The 16,105-nt window shown below is 39.8% G+C and overlaps 1 protein-coding gene across 6 annotated transcripts in view; it reads right to left on the bottom strand.

The window, feature by feature from the left end:
* Positions 1–3,117: 3,117 nt before the first annotated feature.
* PDE7A (phosphodiesterase 7A) overlaps positions 3,118–16,105 on the bottom strand; it is a 115,779-nt gene continuing 102,791 nt past the window's right edge. For 2 of the 6 annotated variants that reach the window (XM_059166337.1, XM_059166338.1), the window contains exons 8-13: positions 12,226–12,357; positions 11,711–11,802; positions 9,436–9,580; positions 8,792–8,888; positions 8,035–8,115; positions 3,118–4,905 (exon numbers count right to left, since the gene is read on the bottom strand). In XM_059166337.1, the coding sequence (XP_059022320.1) occupies positions 4,697–4,905; positions 8,035–8,115; positions 8,792–8,888; positions 9,436–9,580; positions 11,711–11,802; positions 12,226–12,357 (756 nt within the window). In that variant the 3' untranslated portion in view covers positions 3,118–4,696. Of the gene's footprint in view, positions 4,906–8,034; positions 8,116–8,208; positions 8,327–8,791; positions 8,889–9,435; positions 9,581–11,710; positions 11,803–12,225; positions 12,358–16,105 lie in introns of all 6 variants that reach the window. The other 4 variants (XR_009351735.1, XM_059166339.1, XM_059166340.1 and 1 more) reach the window with 4 other exon arrangements.

The following is a 16,105-nucleotide window of genomic DNA, read 5'->3' as shown; positions in this document are numbered from 1 at the left end:
CTAAAGGGTTGTACACAGCAAAGGAAACCCCATCAACAAAATGTGAAGGCAGCCACTTAGTGGGAGTTGTTACTTACAAACTGTACATCTGATAAGGGGTTATCCAAAACATAAAGAATTATACAACTTCTATCAAAAAACCAAATAACCTGATTAAAAAAATGGGCAGAGGACTTGGATATTTTTCCAGAGAAGACATACAGATGGCCAAGAGGTGCACGAAATGATGTTCGTCGTCGTCAAATTGAAACCACAGTGTCACTTCATACCATCAGACTGACCAGCATCAACAAGTGTTGGTGAAGATGTGGAGAATGTATATTAGAATCAAATTTGAAGGTTAAATGATTTTGCCTGTCATGTTAAAAAAATTCAAGAATTACTAGAAATGGTGTCATTTTCATCATTAACCAAACTAAAACCATTCTCCTAAACCACACCCTAATATTTTGCACCTACTTTGTGTAATACAGAAACTGCCATAATATAGAATGCTTTTCACACATAATTTTGCCACCCAAACATTTTGAGAACAGAGACCAGGGTTTTGTCATTTTTAATACCTTTATTACATCGAGTGCCGTGCTCTCTGCACACAACAGGAACCCAGGTGTTGCTGACCACATGATTCACCACAGACAAACTAGTTTTGATATAATTGTTCAATATTAGACTGATGGCTAAAGAGGAAAGACATCAATACCAAATAAGTTTGTTCAACAAACATTTATTAATGGCCCAATTTACGCTAGCCCTGTGCCAAGCACAGGAGACTAGAAGGTGAATGAGACCTGCTGTGTGCTCCCCATCAACTCACCTTCAAGTAGTGGTCATTCTACCTACAGACCTTGGACACTTGGGGGCTTTCCAAAAGACACAGGTTGTCTGTAGATCCTTAGCAAGCAAGGAATGGTTCAGATGAACTCTTGCATGTTTATTTAAAAACATTAGTGAATGCGTATTAGCTGTCTGTCACTGTTTTCTCAAGCAGGAGATACTGATTGGGAGAGGATTTAGTATTTATACAGTAAAAAAAGTTCACATGAAAACATCGTAAACCTCTGATGCGAAAGTTAGAGAGTTTTAAGAAAACTTAAAGCTTAAAGAGCCAGGAAAGCATTTTGGAAAAAGAAATCAATATAGGAATCTTCAAAGAATTACTAGCACCTCTAACCTGTACCTCAGGTACAAATATATTTCCCAGGTTTGCAAAGGACATAAAATATTTGCTACTTTTATACAAAGAGGATCATTATAAACCATCGCATTTACAGAATACAAATACTGACCATGTACCAGATTATTTTTCGTTAAGCTAAGGCTTGTGCCAAAATTTCTACCCCCAGAACAGAGGAGATGCCCCCCACCCTCGCTACTGAAGTATTGGGCCTAGAGACCCAAAAGGCTGCTACACGCTCAACAATTCTTTGAAGTCTCCCGTTTTAAAAATTCATGTGAATTTTAATTCTGTTCCATAACATTTATGTAAGTCTAATCTTCTAAATTATTGAACTGTTTCTTCAAATTTCTTCTAGAAAATCAATGTTCAAGGAATATAGGTTATATTTAAGGAGTAGGGCTGTAGACTGTGACCTCCACGTACATGTAACAAAACATGATTTTTCAGTGGGTTTATGATATGCGTAGGCAGGAAATGGGAGCAATACTGAGGTGTCTCTCCCAAGAATGGAAATAAGAAGAAAATCCTTTGACTATCAAACAGTAAGAAACACAAAATGGATCAGGGTAGAAGCAATCATACGCCAGCAGATGGAGCCCGGGCAGGCCCAACAGAAACAAAGCCGAAGGTACTGACAGATCTACTGGGTGTGCCAATCAGAAGCTGATGTGGAGAAGCAACTACTGGCAGAGAATCTCTAGCATCATCCGGGGGAAGAGCGTACCCTGGTCGACACACATGGATATCAGCAGGTATATCCCCACAGGGAGATGGATGCATGAGGCAACTTGCTTCCTTTGCTCAGAATCCATGCTCACCAAGTAACCGCTGATCATAAATTGACTTCCCAAGGTTTGCCTAAAGGGAGAGAATGATTGATAGTTATATTTCCATTGTAAATTGAAAAAAATACTAACTTTTAAGTAAAATATCAGTTACTGTGAGTTTGGTTAATGTGTTTCCTGAGAAAGTTCCACTTTCCATGTGCTGACATACTAGGTCTGTAAAGATCTTCTCAGAGCCTGTAAAGATCTCATCAGACTCTAGATGCATCAGATTTTCCAGGGTGGTGCCGCCTTAACTGGCCATTGACCTGCCCCAGCTACAGTCCACTCGACTACCATCAGACTTCTGTACCCATGTTGTCCAATATGGTAGCCACTAGCCACATGTGGATATTGAGCCCTTGAAATGTGGCTAGTCTGAACTGAGATGTGCTATAAGTGTAAAGTGCACACCAGATTCCAAAGACTTCGTATCCCCCAAAAGAATGTAAAACATCTCAACAATTGTTTTTTTCTAAGATGATGACTATCTATTGAATTGATAAAATGTTTTGGATATATTGCAATAAATGTTAATAAAATAATTCCATCTGTTTCTTTTTCCTTCTTAAAATGTGGCTAGTAGAAAAATTGATAATTCACTTACATGGCTCACATTATATTCCTATTGGACATCACTCTTCTCTGCAAATAATGGCAATATGTTTGATTTTAAAGTTTGTACTATACCCTTTCTAATGAATTGGACTGGGGAAGACACTGGAGAGGCCCTGTGGTGCCTGTCTTACACTGGTACCAGTCAAAGCAAGGCCAATATAACTAGTATTTAAGTCCTTGCAAGAGGTGCTGATGTCTTAGGCAATTCCCAACTGTGGGAACAGTAAGGCTGTGGAGTCAAGAGGATGGCCTCAAAGCTGACTTGTACCTTGTATCAGTCCGAACTCTGAGCCAACTACCTAACTGGGGCCGCTCGCTCCCGCGTGAGCTGCAGATGACGGCACAGAACCCCAGAGGACTGCGCCTGCACCTAGCTCTGCCTAAATAAATCGTGGAAGAGTGACTGCTAGCACAAGAAGCGGAATCTTTGCTTTCTAATAATTTAGCATCATGATTTCCAAAAGATTGAGTTGGAAGTTAAATATCAAAGATAAATATGCGAAAAGATAGGTTTTTATTCATCAAAAGTTAACAGCAACAGGCACATATTAAAATGAGTATGGCAAAGCCTTTTACAAATGGCTTTACACTCAAGCTTTCTCCCAAGAAAATGGCTGTTGCAACAAACTGTAAACATAATCGATAAACAGTCTTTTACAGTAACAAGGGAAATACAGTTGAACTAAAAGAAAGCACCGGTTTCTCTTAAAACTAGATTACAGTTGTGCTTACTATACATAAAACAATTTAAAACAAATTACAAAAGTGGAATGTTTGAAGTTTAAAATTAGTCCTTAGATTTTGTCCTAGAAAACATCTGTTCACATCAAAAGGCCCATCAAAGGGTAACGTTTCATCAAAGGGAGGGACAAGAAAACAATGCACTTTTTTCAAATCAAAACAAGAAGTTTGGTCACTTAGCTTTGTGCATAGTTTAAGGCAACTGGAGCAGTCTGGTACAGCTCACCTACCTTCCCCTCCCCCCGGTGTGGCTGCGCATTGTGTCACATTCTAAAATAATAAATAATTTCCCACGTGGATAAATATAACACATGCACAGTCACACATGCACAGACATGCACGCAAACCTACATCCACACATTCACACACAACATACCTCTCACTCACTGCAGCGAAAGGGACTTAGGTACCCTTGCTCTGAAGGACATACTTCCCCATCCCACTTTATTTCAGATTGGCAAATACCCTGAGCTGATTATGGTGTTTTAAACATTCCACCTTTTTCTTGCATGTGCAGGTCAAGTGTACAGTAGTGAAAACAACATGCAATGTCTTCACTGCAGAATCATAATACAGCTAGGACATTGGTGTTCTTCCCCTCCCGCCCCAAATGAAAAACTAATAGTTAAAAAAAATTGCATTGCCAAACAGCACTGGAGGGAAAGCTTGGCGGTACTCTATGATAAATGCTCAGTTTCCAGTGCGCAAAATAAAACTATAGCAAATGGGAGGCTTTGGTGGCATCCAAAGAAGAAAAAAGGCAAACCAGGGGGAAAGAGCTGCAGTTTCAGTTTGATCTTTAAAATTCTTAGTGGTTCCTTCACAATCATGCTCCAAGGCAATTTAGAACCAATATTTCAGAGTTGATTTGTAAACATCGAGTCTCGCAGGAGGCAGCAGAGGCTGGGCACTTCACATTTCCATTTTCTCAGAACTTAGTGGAAGGTACAGATACACAAAGTTGCATCAGACTGGTTAAATTCCAAGAGATTTCTGCTGAAAGATACAGTTCAAGTTTCGTGGTTCGAGGAATAAATGCTTTGAAAGACTCGTGGCACACCGGAAAACTTCCTCTGTTACTCCTTTCCAATGGGCTCCTGCTGGGCTTTGCATATTCAAGGTTTCACACGAAAGCCAAATGCATATTGCTATGTGTTCAGGTCTTGTAATTAAAAAGTGGGGTCACATGATCCGAGAGACGACACCTTGGGAAGAACGCTGGCCTCGTTTGTTCAGAAACCTCGGCAGCCAAGAGAACGTCCTCTCGCCTCGAGACCCCATTTCACATTTCTAAAAACCTGCAGGAGGCAGTCTGTCCCACTGCTTCTGGGGGCTATGATAACCGATTTTCCTGAGGTAATAACTGTGAGTTCAACTCCTCGAACGCAGCGTCCGTGTCCTCACTGGTGGACTGTTCTCTCTGCAGCCCCTTCCAGCTGGCTTTGTTCAGCCCCATATGTCCGAGCATCGTCTGCGAGAGCCTGGTATTGGAAAACCGGGCCCATTCTGTGAATAGAGGCTCCACTAGATAAGTCATGAAACCTTGAGAAAATAAGAGAAAAAGGGCATTAACATATATTCTGAAACTTTATCTTCAGAACATCTATCCAGCGTTTATTCTCTTAAGTCCTAACCGGACATCACTTAAGTTTTCAGCAGGGATGTGTGTGCGTAAGTTGACCTAACTTCTCTGAAGAACTATTGAGTAACTCAATGGGACTTTATGTAAAGGTGAACTGACAAACACATCCAATCTTTTCTGACGATTCCTCTCCACTGGTCAAACATATCCTATCTGAGCAAACACTCAATGGCCCTCTCAGCTCTGCAGAAAGCAGGACACACTGTTCCCACTGAGACAGCTGGAGGTGACGAGGGGTCTTTTCCAAAGGCCTTTGGGTGATGAGGCGGGAACTGAAGCAGCACAGTCTTCACACCTGGTCATGCTTACAACTGGCCACTTTATTTGAGTCAGAATTTATAGAGCCAAAACTCATGACAAAATGCAAATTCTATCATTGCTATGTTCACAGTGCTTAAATTTTCTTCACCTCCAGAACTTCTTCTTTTTGGCAAAAGACCATGTGGACCACAGACAACATAGGTTACATTTAGGTAACAAAAAAATCTGGAGTTAAAGCAATCAGCACCTGACTTTTCATTAGAAAACTGTATAAATTGTGGTATCTGAACTAGTAGTTACTACTGGAAATAAGGCTTTCTTCTATTTCTTCCATTCCCTCCACACATATTAACTGAGAACCGAATATCTGCCAGGCACTATTCTAGGGTGGCCAGGAAGATAGCAATGAATAGATATGCCCTCAAGAAGTTGTGTTCTGGTTGAAGAGAGAAAACAGAGAAATGTCATCACTGGTCAAAGCAGCACTGTTCGGGGAGCCATCCTCACACCACAGTGCCAAGCTGAACTGTCACCCAACGCCCTGTCTTTTCAAGGTGCCAGAGTGAAGTCATGAGCAGTTGGAGTTTTATACCCAAATGAGATCGACCCATTATTCCAATTGGTTGAGAGCTTCCGGATCTTGCCTGTAACACCCAACAATCCAGAAGTATTACTTCAGGCTCTAGGTTAACCTCATTCTTTTAGCTCTTAAGTACTTGGTGAAAATGATGGCCGGGGTCCTGGACACAGACAGCCACGCAGCGCCCTCTCCGAAGGTGGGGCACCATTCGTCAGCTGCCCGGGAACCCACTTACTGTTCCAGCCCACAGGCCTCTCTCCCCTCCACACACACCACAGGACACCATGCCAAATGCCTTACTTACCCAGAACATAATCTTTTCTTGTTTAACAAACTATTATTCCTATTAGAGAAGGAAACTGGATTAAACATGACTTCTACTTACGGACCCTGTGCTGGCTCTGAGTAATCACAGTATTTACAGTTCCATGATTTACCCTAGAAATAGAACTTTCAATCCCCATTTTACCTGGGATTTGATGTCAAAAAACCAGTATCTGTTAACTGTACAAATTGGGCAAACTACCTGAAAAGGAGGCTACTGGTGGTACTTTTGTTGTAGGGTGGTTGTGAGGAGTCAGCAGATGTCAACTTTTACTGTCATTTTCTGTGAAATCTTTGTCCCTCAGATAACCTTACCCAGAACTGTCGTGACAACATAGACAAGATCTATAGATGGAAATGAAGAGTTTAAGGGATCCAGCTTCTCTTCCCTTTTAAAAACTGCAATTTTAAAAAACCTCATTGTAAGTCTCCTCATAACCGAGGGGGTCATTTACTTAGGCAAAAGAACGTGAAGGGTAGCTACGGAGACTCTGCTACCCACTTTCCTCTCTTCGATTCAATCCCCTTTGCCCAGGTTTCACCCATTCTTTGGCTTTTGAAGATTTTTCTACTTGAGACACAACAGATCTGCTGCTTACCTGTCTTTTCATCCTCCCCAAAGAAAACATCACCCTCGGTAAAGTTCCTCAGGCTTCCTGGCTGCCTGAGATCTCTGGGCACCCCAGCACCCCCACACCATTCCCGAAGGCCTGCGCCCCACTCTCCTGGGCATGGCTCTTCATCTTCCCTACCTCTCCCTCTGCGGTCAAGTCCTTTCCTACCTGCTGTCTTCCATGTGAGCATCCTCTGTGGTTACAATGTGAGCATTAGATTTCTGAATTTCTCACCCTACAGCACAGTCCTCTTTACAAAGTATTATGGTGCAGAAGCACATTATCGTCTGAGTTTCTAGAAACTTTCTCTTTCTGAAATTTGTGTACACACCCAAGACCCTACTCAACACCAACTACCAAGATTATACTCATCCCTCAATACCTAGCTGACCTGCCCCACTGCACACTGTCCTCCTACTTTACACTCAAAACCCCACCGGCCACTCCCTGCTCTTGCACAAGCTGTCCAAGCTGCAGTCACAGCCCATCTCCCTGTGTTTTCCATGACAGCTACGCTTTAAGTAAGGTTCTCAAGTGCCCCCCTGCCTCCAGGGGGCGTGGCTGGCCCTCAGGAACACATCCCCAAGGGCAAGGGCCAGGGAACCAGGAGAGACATGGATCCTGGGCTCTGGATGTCTGGAAAAGGGGCGACTCTGCCTGCAGACAGCAGAAGGCAGCTTCTGGGGGAGGCGGCTCTTCCAGAAAAATGAGTCCAGCAGGCAGGTGGGAAGGATGGCAAGGCGGAAAGAGTGAAGGGGTGTCACAGATTTGGGGAAAGGGCCGAGTCCCAAGCTGCTGTGGGTGTGTGAGGGGTGGATGCTGCGCAGCAGAGGCCCCGTGCAGGAGGCTGAAGAACAAGCCAAAAGCAGAGTGAAAAGAGACAAGGAAGCAGTAGTGGAAACTGATCTTCACGTTATGGTCCTGCTTGCTCAGGGTCCCCTTTCTCACTGGCAATGCCAGACTCGTGCAAAAGAAGCTTCCACATGGGCAAACCATGTATTCTTTCAGTGTCAGAACAGACACAAAGCTACTGTTACCTGTTTTGCAAGAATCATGGTTTGGAGGACCTAAGATCAAATGAGAGCAAATTATGAAAGCCGAAAATGGAAAAAACTGGTATAATTTCTTCAATTAAAAAATAGAAATAAGCACAATTTTAATGTTATATATTTCAGGTGTGCATCTCTTCTTGACAAAACTAAAGTCAGCAGCACTTTTCTAAGCAGTTATAGCTAAATAAGCAGAGTTACCGATTTGGATGTTGGCAATAGATTCAGTCTGACGATCACAAAGTGGACTCACACCCAAGTGATACTTCTTTTCTATATCTCCTGAAATTTAAAAAAAAAAAAAAAAAAAAAAAAAGAATTATTAATGTGGAACATATCTATTGCTTAAGTATATAATTAGAGTCCTCATCTTACCTGTAAATTCCTTAGGAAAAATGACATACTTAATCCTCCTGAGAGGATGGCTTCTAACTTAGCTCTTTTTTGAATTTTTAAGTTATTCACAGATAGAAAAAGTTGCCAAGCTGATATCCTATTTTAAATGGAGGAGATAAAAAACTTCACTAGGTGTTACCTTAAGACTGTAATTCTGTCAGCATTTTAATTTAAAACTTAGATTTCTAAAAGGAAGGGGCTTGAAAGGAAGATCCTTGGTTCCTGGCTTTCAATTATTAAACATATCCTGCCGTTCATAGAGCCATACCTTCCTCACAGGGCAAAGACGGAACAAGGGAAATCTTTCTGTACAGCAAAATTTCTACATCTATTTACAAATCCATACATATATACATATCTGATCATTTCAAAAGTTAACTGTTTATTTCCAAAATAGGTGTTCAATTGTTACATTATTTATTCTATGTATATCTACTATGAATTATCACTAAAAATAGCAAGCATCTCTTCCTGGACACCTGTAAATGTCGGGGTTAGTTTATCCACATGATGCTAAATATGGAACTGAACAGACTACTTATCACTCAAAACTGTAACTTGCCTTGATGGAAGAATTCCTCCGTTACTTTCTCACTCCACTGCTTGCTTAATTCCCAGGTCCGACATGGGTTACAAATATCAGCACATTTCAAAGCCATCTAGCAAGCAAAATATTAAAAGTCTTTTAAGGAGAAAGTAAAATTTCAATTGTACTAAGCTTCAACACACTCATAATCTAATTGTGGTAAAAACAACATCTTAATAAAAGTACAGCAACAGAAAATTCATTGTCTTTTATCTTTAAGTTCATGACGCTGTTAGGGCTTTCAGTTATTTCTGCAGGAATGTGGAAGGACTGCTCATCTAACTACACATGCTTACTAATACCCAAGAGCCTACAAGTAAATCACGTGATTCTCTCTCATTTGTAGATGCAAGAATTGATTTGGATCCCGCTGCAGCTCAGCACCCTAATCTCACAAAAAACACTTTTGTTAGAAATCCCAAATATGAAAACTACAAAAGCAATGATGCTTTCCAAATGAGGAGATTCAACTTCTGGAAAGTGTTTCCGTAACGGAAGGAGACTCCACAGCTTTCCCTCAAGATCTGACCACTCTGAAAGCTACCCCAGAAGAATTCATTTTTATTCTAATGGGTATGTGATTTAGCCCAGAAAGACAATCTTTCCCAGCCCCATTTTACCTGTAAAACCAAATGCCTATGCCTGGCATCTTCTAGTTGTAAGTCACCTCTGTCCAAATGGGACCTAAACAATGACAGATACTCATTTTGGCGACTGATGTCTGTGGCTAGTATCAAAGCACCTATCTGAGTCTCCATTTGTTGCCTGCAATTAGAGAAATATAAACAGAAAATACAAGACTTTCAATTAAATAGTTACTCCTTGATTTTTTTCTTAAACTTAATATTCTAATTGCCATTCAACTTTTAACCTATCACAAAACATGAATTTTAAAAAATGCATTAAAGAAAACACACTAAAATAATGAAAACTAAAACCAAAGGAGCTTAAAGGAAAATATCAATATGCATACATTCCAAAAAGATTTATTTTGCCAGCCAAGGAGGAATTATTTGCCTTGAAAAAAATCTACATAGCAATGGTATGTTATTTTAGAAAATTCTTTGCTGGGATGTGCTGAGGGTAAACAACTCTGGTCTATTTTTTGGTGTCTGACATCTGAAAGCCAGAAGGTTGGTTCAAACGAAGGTTGGTTCAAGCGGAGAAAGAACAGCCCATTCAACAATTAATTCCTGTAGGTATTTTGACAAAGATGCCCAGTTACACACTGATAAAATCCCACCAAATAATCTGATAAAGTTTAGATAAAATTACAATTCAGTTCTTGAATTGTAATTCAAGAATCAAAGTTATCTGAATGAAATCCAACTTTTCTGGAAAGAAAAAGGTAACGTGTTAATACAAATACACTGTATCATTTTTTAAACTGTCTCAAGTCAAATAACAAGAGAAAAAAACCTAAAACAAACAAACAAACAAACAAACAATAAAACCCTGCCTTTTTCCCCCTCAATGGGCCATAACAAACATAACCTATGTATAAAGATCAGTAAAGAGCTGTCATCAGATTAAAAGGCTCACAATACTGGATATTAAGTAAATCAAACCCTAAATAAAGGAAACATGAAAGAATGCTATTATGCAGTGTTCCTTATTTTCAGTTTTTAATCAACAGAGTTAATCATCAAATGTAAAGTATGACAAAAAGGGAATAAAGCAAACATTTTAATCTGCCTTAATCAAGAAAAAGATAATTTATAAAAACTATGGTTTACGCAATTATTATATTTGTACTACAGCAAGAAACAATTTTACTTACCAGAAGTATTGTCAAAACTCCAAATGGTATCCGTGAATAAAGATTTAAAAAAATAAAAAATAAAGTCCAGCTTTTTTCTTGTGGTCATTACACAAGATACTTAAGTTTTTAAAATGAAGTTGTTTTAAATTATGAAAGGGAAAAAGGAAAGAACTATGATAGTAACTTAGATTTTCATACCCAAACATATATTTATGCCTCACCTTGTTTTCTAGAGTTAGATGGTTTATACCCATTTACGTGGTTTTCTTAAGTGTATTGTCTCTTAGTGAGGCATTAGTAAAGTTTTCTCTGTGGATCAATGGTAAGAGATTTTGTCAACCACCATCATATTGGGCTCATTTGCGCTGATGCTTTTTATCAGGCTTTCAAATGGCCTTTACTTAAAAAATTAGGGACTGGGTGGCTCAGTTGGTTGAGCGGCTGCCTTTGGCTCAGGTCATGATCCCAGCGTCCTGGGATCGAGTCCCACATCGGGCTCCTTGCTTGGCAGGGAGCCTGCTTCTCCCTCTGCCTGCCACTCTGTCTGCCTGTGCTGGCTCACTCTCTCTCTCTCTCTGACAAATAAATAAAATCTTAAAAAAAAAAAAAAAATCAGTATTTCCTTCCTTTCCATCACTATTTTATCCTATAGCTCCAGAAGTCACTCCAGGACTAAGCTAACAAACTTAAGGCATTCGTTTTATTTGTTATCCATTTTGAAAACTTCCTGAAACTTATTTGAACATGTGTATTTATTATACAGAACAATTAATTTCTTTATACCTAGAACGTAAGGTTTTATTATAATGAGTGTAACATGGAAATATGTAATACTATTTACATCAATAAGTAGTAAGTTATGACTGAGCCACTGTGTGTTGGGAGTGAATTTTATAATCCTCAAATCCACAGAGTGCGCCATAAAAATTCACCAAAAAAAATTACTTTCTATACGTAGAATGTTTAAATTACTATAATTTTGATGTAAATTTGTAAAATAACTTAGTCATTAAATTTAACAAAAACTGAAAACTGTGGAACACCTGAATAAATTTTTAAAACTTTGTAAAATTGTTTTGCCAGCTTAATCTCCATAGTTCATAACAAATTAAACGTCTCTAAATCCAGCCTACCTGCTTTCTGATGGCATATGTGAGAATAAACCAGATTCTCTCAATAATCCCACTGCAGATCTCCAGTGGTGATTTTCCAGTACTGAGGTATTCTACAAAAAAAAAAAAGGCATATCTGAGTTATTTAATGGTAAGCCTCTTCCTGAACATAAAGAATTCTTGATAGGTGGGGCGCCTGGGTGGCTCAGTGTTTATAAAGCCTCTGCCTTCGGCTCAGGTCGTGATGCCTGGGTCCTGGGATCGAGCCCCACATCGGGCGCTCTGCTCCGCAGGGAGCCTGCTTCCTCCTCTCTCTCTGCCTGCCTCTCTGCCTACCTGTGATCTGTCTGTTAAATAAATAAAATCTTTAAAATATATATATATATATATATATTAGAAAAAAAAAAGAATTCTTGATAGGTAATATTAATCTGGTTAAAATTCCAACATTCGTAGACACTGTTTATGACTTCGACTCCATTAAAACATTTTCTAGAATGCAAGAATATTAAGTTCCATGATAAAATTGTACTAACCTTGTACAGAGTTGCCAAGTAATGGTTAGTTTTAATAAGGAAAGGTTGATTAACACCCGGATGATCCAGATCGTGAGTGGCAGCTGCAATTAAGCTCAGCAAGACATCCCAAGGGGTTACAGAACTGGCAAGCTGAAGTATGACAAGAGAATTAGTTACAGACGTGTCTGAAATAAACAACCTGACCCGTGGTCAGGGCTGTGGGCATCTTATGAATAAGTAATTTATTAAGCAATATGCAAAGGTATCATAGTCTTAGGATAACTAAAACAGAGGGAAAGCTGCAAAAGAACAGGCAGGCACTAGCCCGGAAGAATACAGTAATCCAGAATAAGACTTAACTTAAAAAATTAATGTGTCATTACACAGGATAGCAAATGATCTCAGGTAGATTCAAAAGTTGACCATTAAAAAGAGAAACATGAGGAGGAGCAACTGAATTTTTAAACGTCCTATGAAGGGAAAGTAAGTTCTAAGTTGAAAACAAATCCACATAAAAAAAATTGTTTTGAATAAAAATGTAACACTTCAGCTTGTAAAAAAAATTTCATCAGAAAGAAAACTATGAGCTTCATAACAAAGACAGAGAAGTCAATGACATTAATAGTTTTTTTTTCTAAAGTGCATTAAAACCAAAAGCCAGTGTTCTTTCCATTCCTGTGACTGTATCTGGTGATGCCGACAGAGCCGAGTCACGTGAAGTCTTAAGAAACTGCAAATCGTCTGCCGTCTGTGAGCGAGGCTTCACCTGTATCCTCAAAGCTATCAGCAGGGCCCTTCACCAAACAGAAAACTAGTAACAGTGAGTTCTCCTGTGTTCAATAAAAACCCTCACCATTTTTATTGTTGCTATTAAATGTTAATAGGCTTACCTGGAACAAAATTGTAATCTACATAAGTGCAGATACGAAAACATAAAAAGTAAACACTAAAGTTAGAGCTGAGGCAAGTGCAGAGAGGGAACTTTTTCCCCTTACTTTCTAGCAATTTGGGGGGGCTTTGAATATTTCTTTTTTCACTTTGAGTACAGGAATTAGCTCTTACACAGAAATCATACATAATAACTGAAAGCAGGTTTCTTACTAAATACTATATCTAGGCCTTTCTATTTATGATTTCCTCTGCGCCTGGATCTTTCTACGCTGACTCCCCCTCAAATTTTCCCTTTCAGCTTCGGTGTTTTCTGACCACTCTACTTAAAGCTGTAAATGCTTGCCATCCACTGGTCACTTTCTAGTACACTCCTCTCTTTCACTTTCTCCATGGCAGCAATTACTAAAATACATGTCAACATTTTGAAGATACTTACTTATTTTTCAGAGAGTGAGAGAGAAAGAGCATGAGCAGGGGGAGTGGCAGGCAGAAAGAGAAGCATGTTCCCTGCTGGGCAGGAAGCTCGATGTGGGACTCGATCCCAGGACCCCAGGATCATGACCTGAGCCAAAGGCAGACACTTAACTGACTGAGCCACCCAGGCGTCCCATAGCTCAACATTTATTTATCTGTTTAATGACTGCTTCCCTCACTGGGACCTATCCTGTCCTGTTTACCACTGGATTCCTAGCACCAGGAAAACGTACTCAGTTAATGAACGAAAGCACCTGAAAACATGGAGCCACATGAAAGCCTGGAAAATAAAAAAGATATAATCTCAAGGCTTTTTTAAAAAATGCACTTTCAAAACTTAGAGTGATTCTCTTTTAAAATGTAAACTATAATAAAGGAGAAGGGAATTTTTGCATCTGAGGGCTCAGTGATTTTATCTATCTCCTTCAGTGAAGCTCTGGCTAAGTTCATTGAGTATGTCAACGATGAAAAGTTTTTATATAAAAGAATTATCAGATGTTTATAAACAAGACTAAGTCTGATTTCATAAGGGCTTTCTAATATTAATTCTGTCCAATAGAATATGACTTTTTGCTTTGATATTAAAAATCAATGAGTAAAGCAAAAGCTAGTAAAATGTGTTAGCAGCATGCAGAACAAAAACTTTCAACTATATCTCTTGTTATACAGTACATTGTCATGTGAAGGTGTAAATTGGAAGAAATGTTGATTGTAACTGATATTGTGAAGCCTTTTATGAGCTTTAAAATAAAGTTCATCTTATGGTGTCAAAAAAAAAAAAAAAAAAAAGGCTTAAAAATTTGTAATGCCAGAGCTGCGTGGTTAAGATTGTCCTTACTCATTTTTATCCGATCTTCCCATCCTGCGTGTTCTCTCGTCACGCCCACTGCCTGGTGTCAACGTTAACTTCTGTCCCCTGGATTCCAGGCATCACCCTGGATTGGGTGCTGCCAGCGGAAGACAGGAGGGGAGAAGCCTTCACAGACACGTTCCCTAGGTTAATTAACTTTCTGTGACTCACAGAACAGGATACTTAACCTTCATCATTCTATTTACCATTCCATTTACGGTACGGTGATTACTTACTAAGAAATTTCTCCCAAAGAACTCTCGAATAGAGGCTTCAGTCTTGGCCCAGAGATTTTCTAAAGTTCGATTAAAAAACTGGGGCATCTGGGAGTATACATTTGTCAAAACTCTACCCATGATCTCTGACAAATAAATAAAATCTTAAACAACAACAACAAAAGGACACTTGGGTGACTCAGGTCAGAACCCCAGGGTCCTGTGATCGAGCCCCACATTGGGCTCCCTGCTCAGTGGGGAGCCCGCTTTTCCTTCTGTCTGCTGCTCCCCCCGCTTATGCTGTCTCTCTCTGGCAAATAAAGAAATAAATCTTAAAAAAAAAAAAAAAAACAACTATCTGTGAAATGTATACATTTTACTATTGCATATAAGTGATCTCACAATAACATTGCTTTTTAAAAGAAGTTGTGATGTGGGGCACCTGGGTGGCTCAGTTGGTTAAGTGCCTGACTCCTGATTTCAGCTTAGGTCATGATCTTAGGGTTGTTCGATCGAGGCCTGAATCAGGCTCCACACTTAGTGGGTAGTCTACCTCGGACACTCTCTCCCTCTTTTTTGCCCTCTGCCCCTCCCCCCCAACACGTATGCATGTGCACTCACTCTAAAATAAATGAATCTTTAAAAATGTCATGATGAGGGGCACCTGGGTGGCTCGGTCATTAAGCATCTGCCTTCGGCTCAGGTCATGATCCCAGAGTCCTGGGATGGAGCCCTGAATTGGGCTCTCTGAACAGCAGGAAACCCGCTACTCCCTCTCCCATTCCCCCTGCTTGTGTTCCCTCTCTTGCCGTGTGTGTCTCTTTCTCTCAAATAAATAAATAAATAAATAAATAAATAAATAAATAAAATCTTTTTAAAAATAAAGTCAGGATGTGTATCCTTTTAAAAACTAAGGTTCACATATTCCACAATCTCTTCAAAAATCAGAAGACTGTCAACCACAGAGCTATATTCTCAAAGTTGGCATCAACTAGCACAAACTGGTTCGGTCAGGCTGCTTTCCTTTCTAACATCTAGCCAGAATTTGGATCCCAGGCGAGAGGAGTTTATAAGCAGAGCTTAGAGTAAGCAAGCATAATTTCAGAACCTTCAGGGGTAGGAAACGTCCACGGGCAAATGTGGCTTTCTGTTATCGTCTTCAGTCAGTGATTCTCTCATCTGTAGCTCCAACAGATTCTCTCCTGTGCTCCAGAGTCTTTGATCCAACTATCATATCTCCATTTGGATATCACACAAAGATGCTTAATTCCACATATCCAAAATGGAACTCATCATTTCTACCAGCCTTAACCCCCAAAACTTGCTCCCTTTCTACACTCTTTCTCTCACAGACTTCCACCTTCTACTCCGCTGCCCACTGTGGTCTTCATCGACTCTTCTCCCTATTTCACTCCCCCATGTACACGCAGACACTATAACCTAGGCACTTGAACTCCCGAGAGACCTT

Source organism: Mustela lutreola, chromosome 3, assembly GCF_030435805.1.
Source record: "Mustela lutreola isolate mMusLut2 chromosome 3, mMusLut2.pri, whole genome shotgun sequence".
NCBI lineage: Eukaryota > Metazoa > Chordata > Mammalia > Carnivora > Mustelidae > Mustela > Mustela lutreola.
The sequence above is the reverse complement of the archived record's forward strand: the minus strand, read 5'-3'. Positions and strand labels throughout refer to the sequence as shown.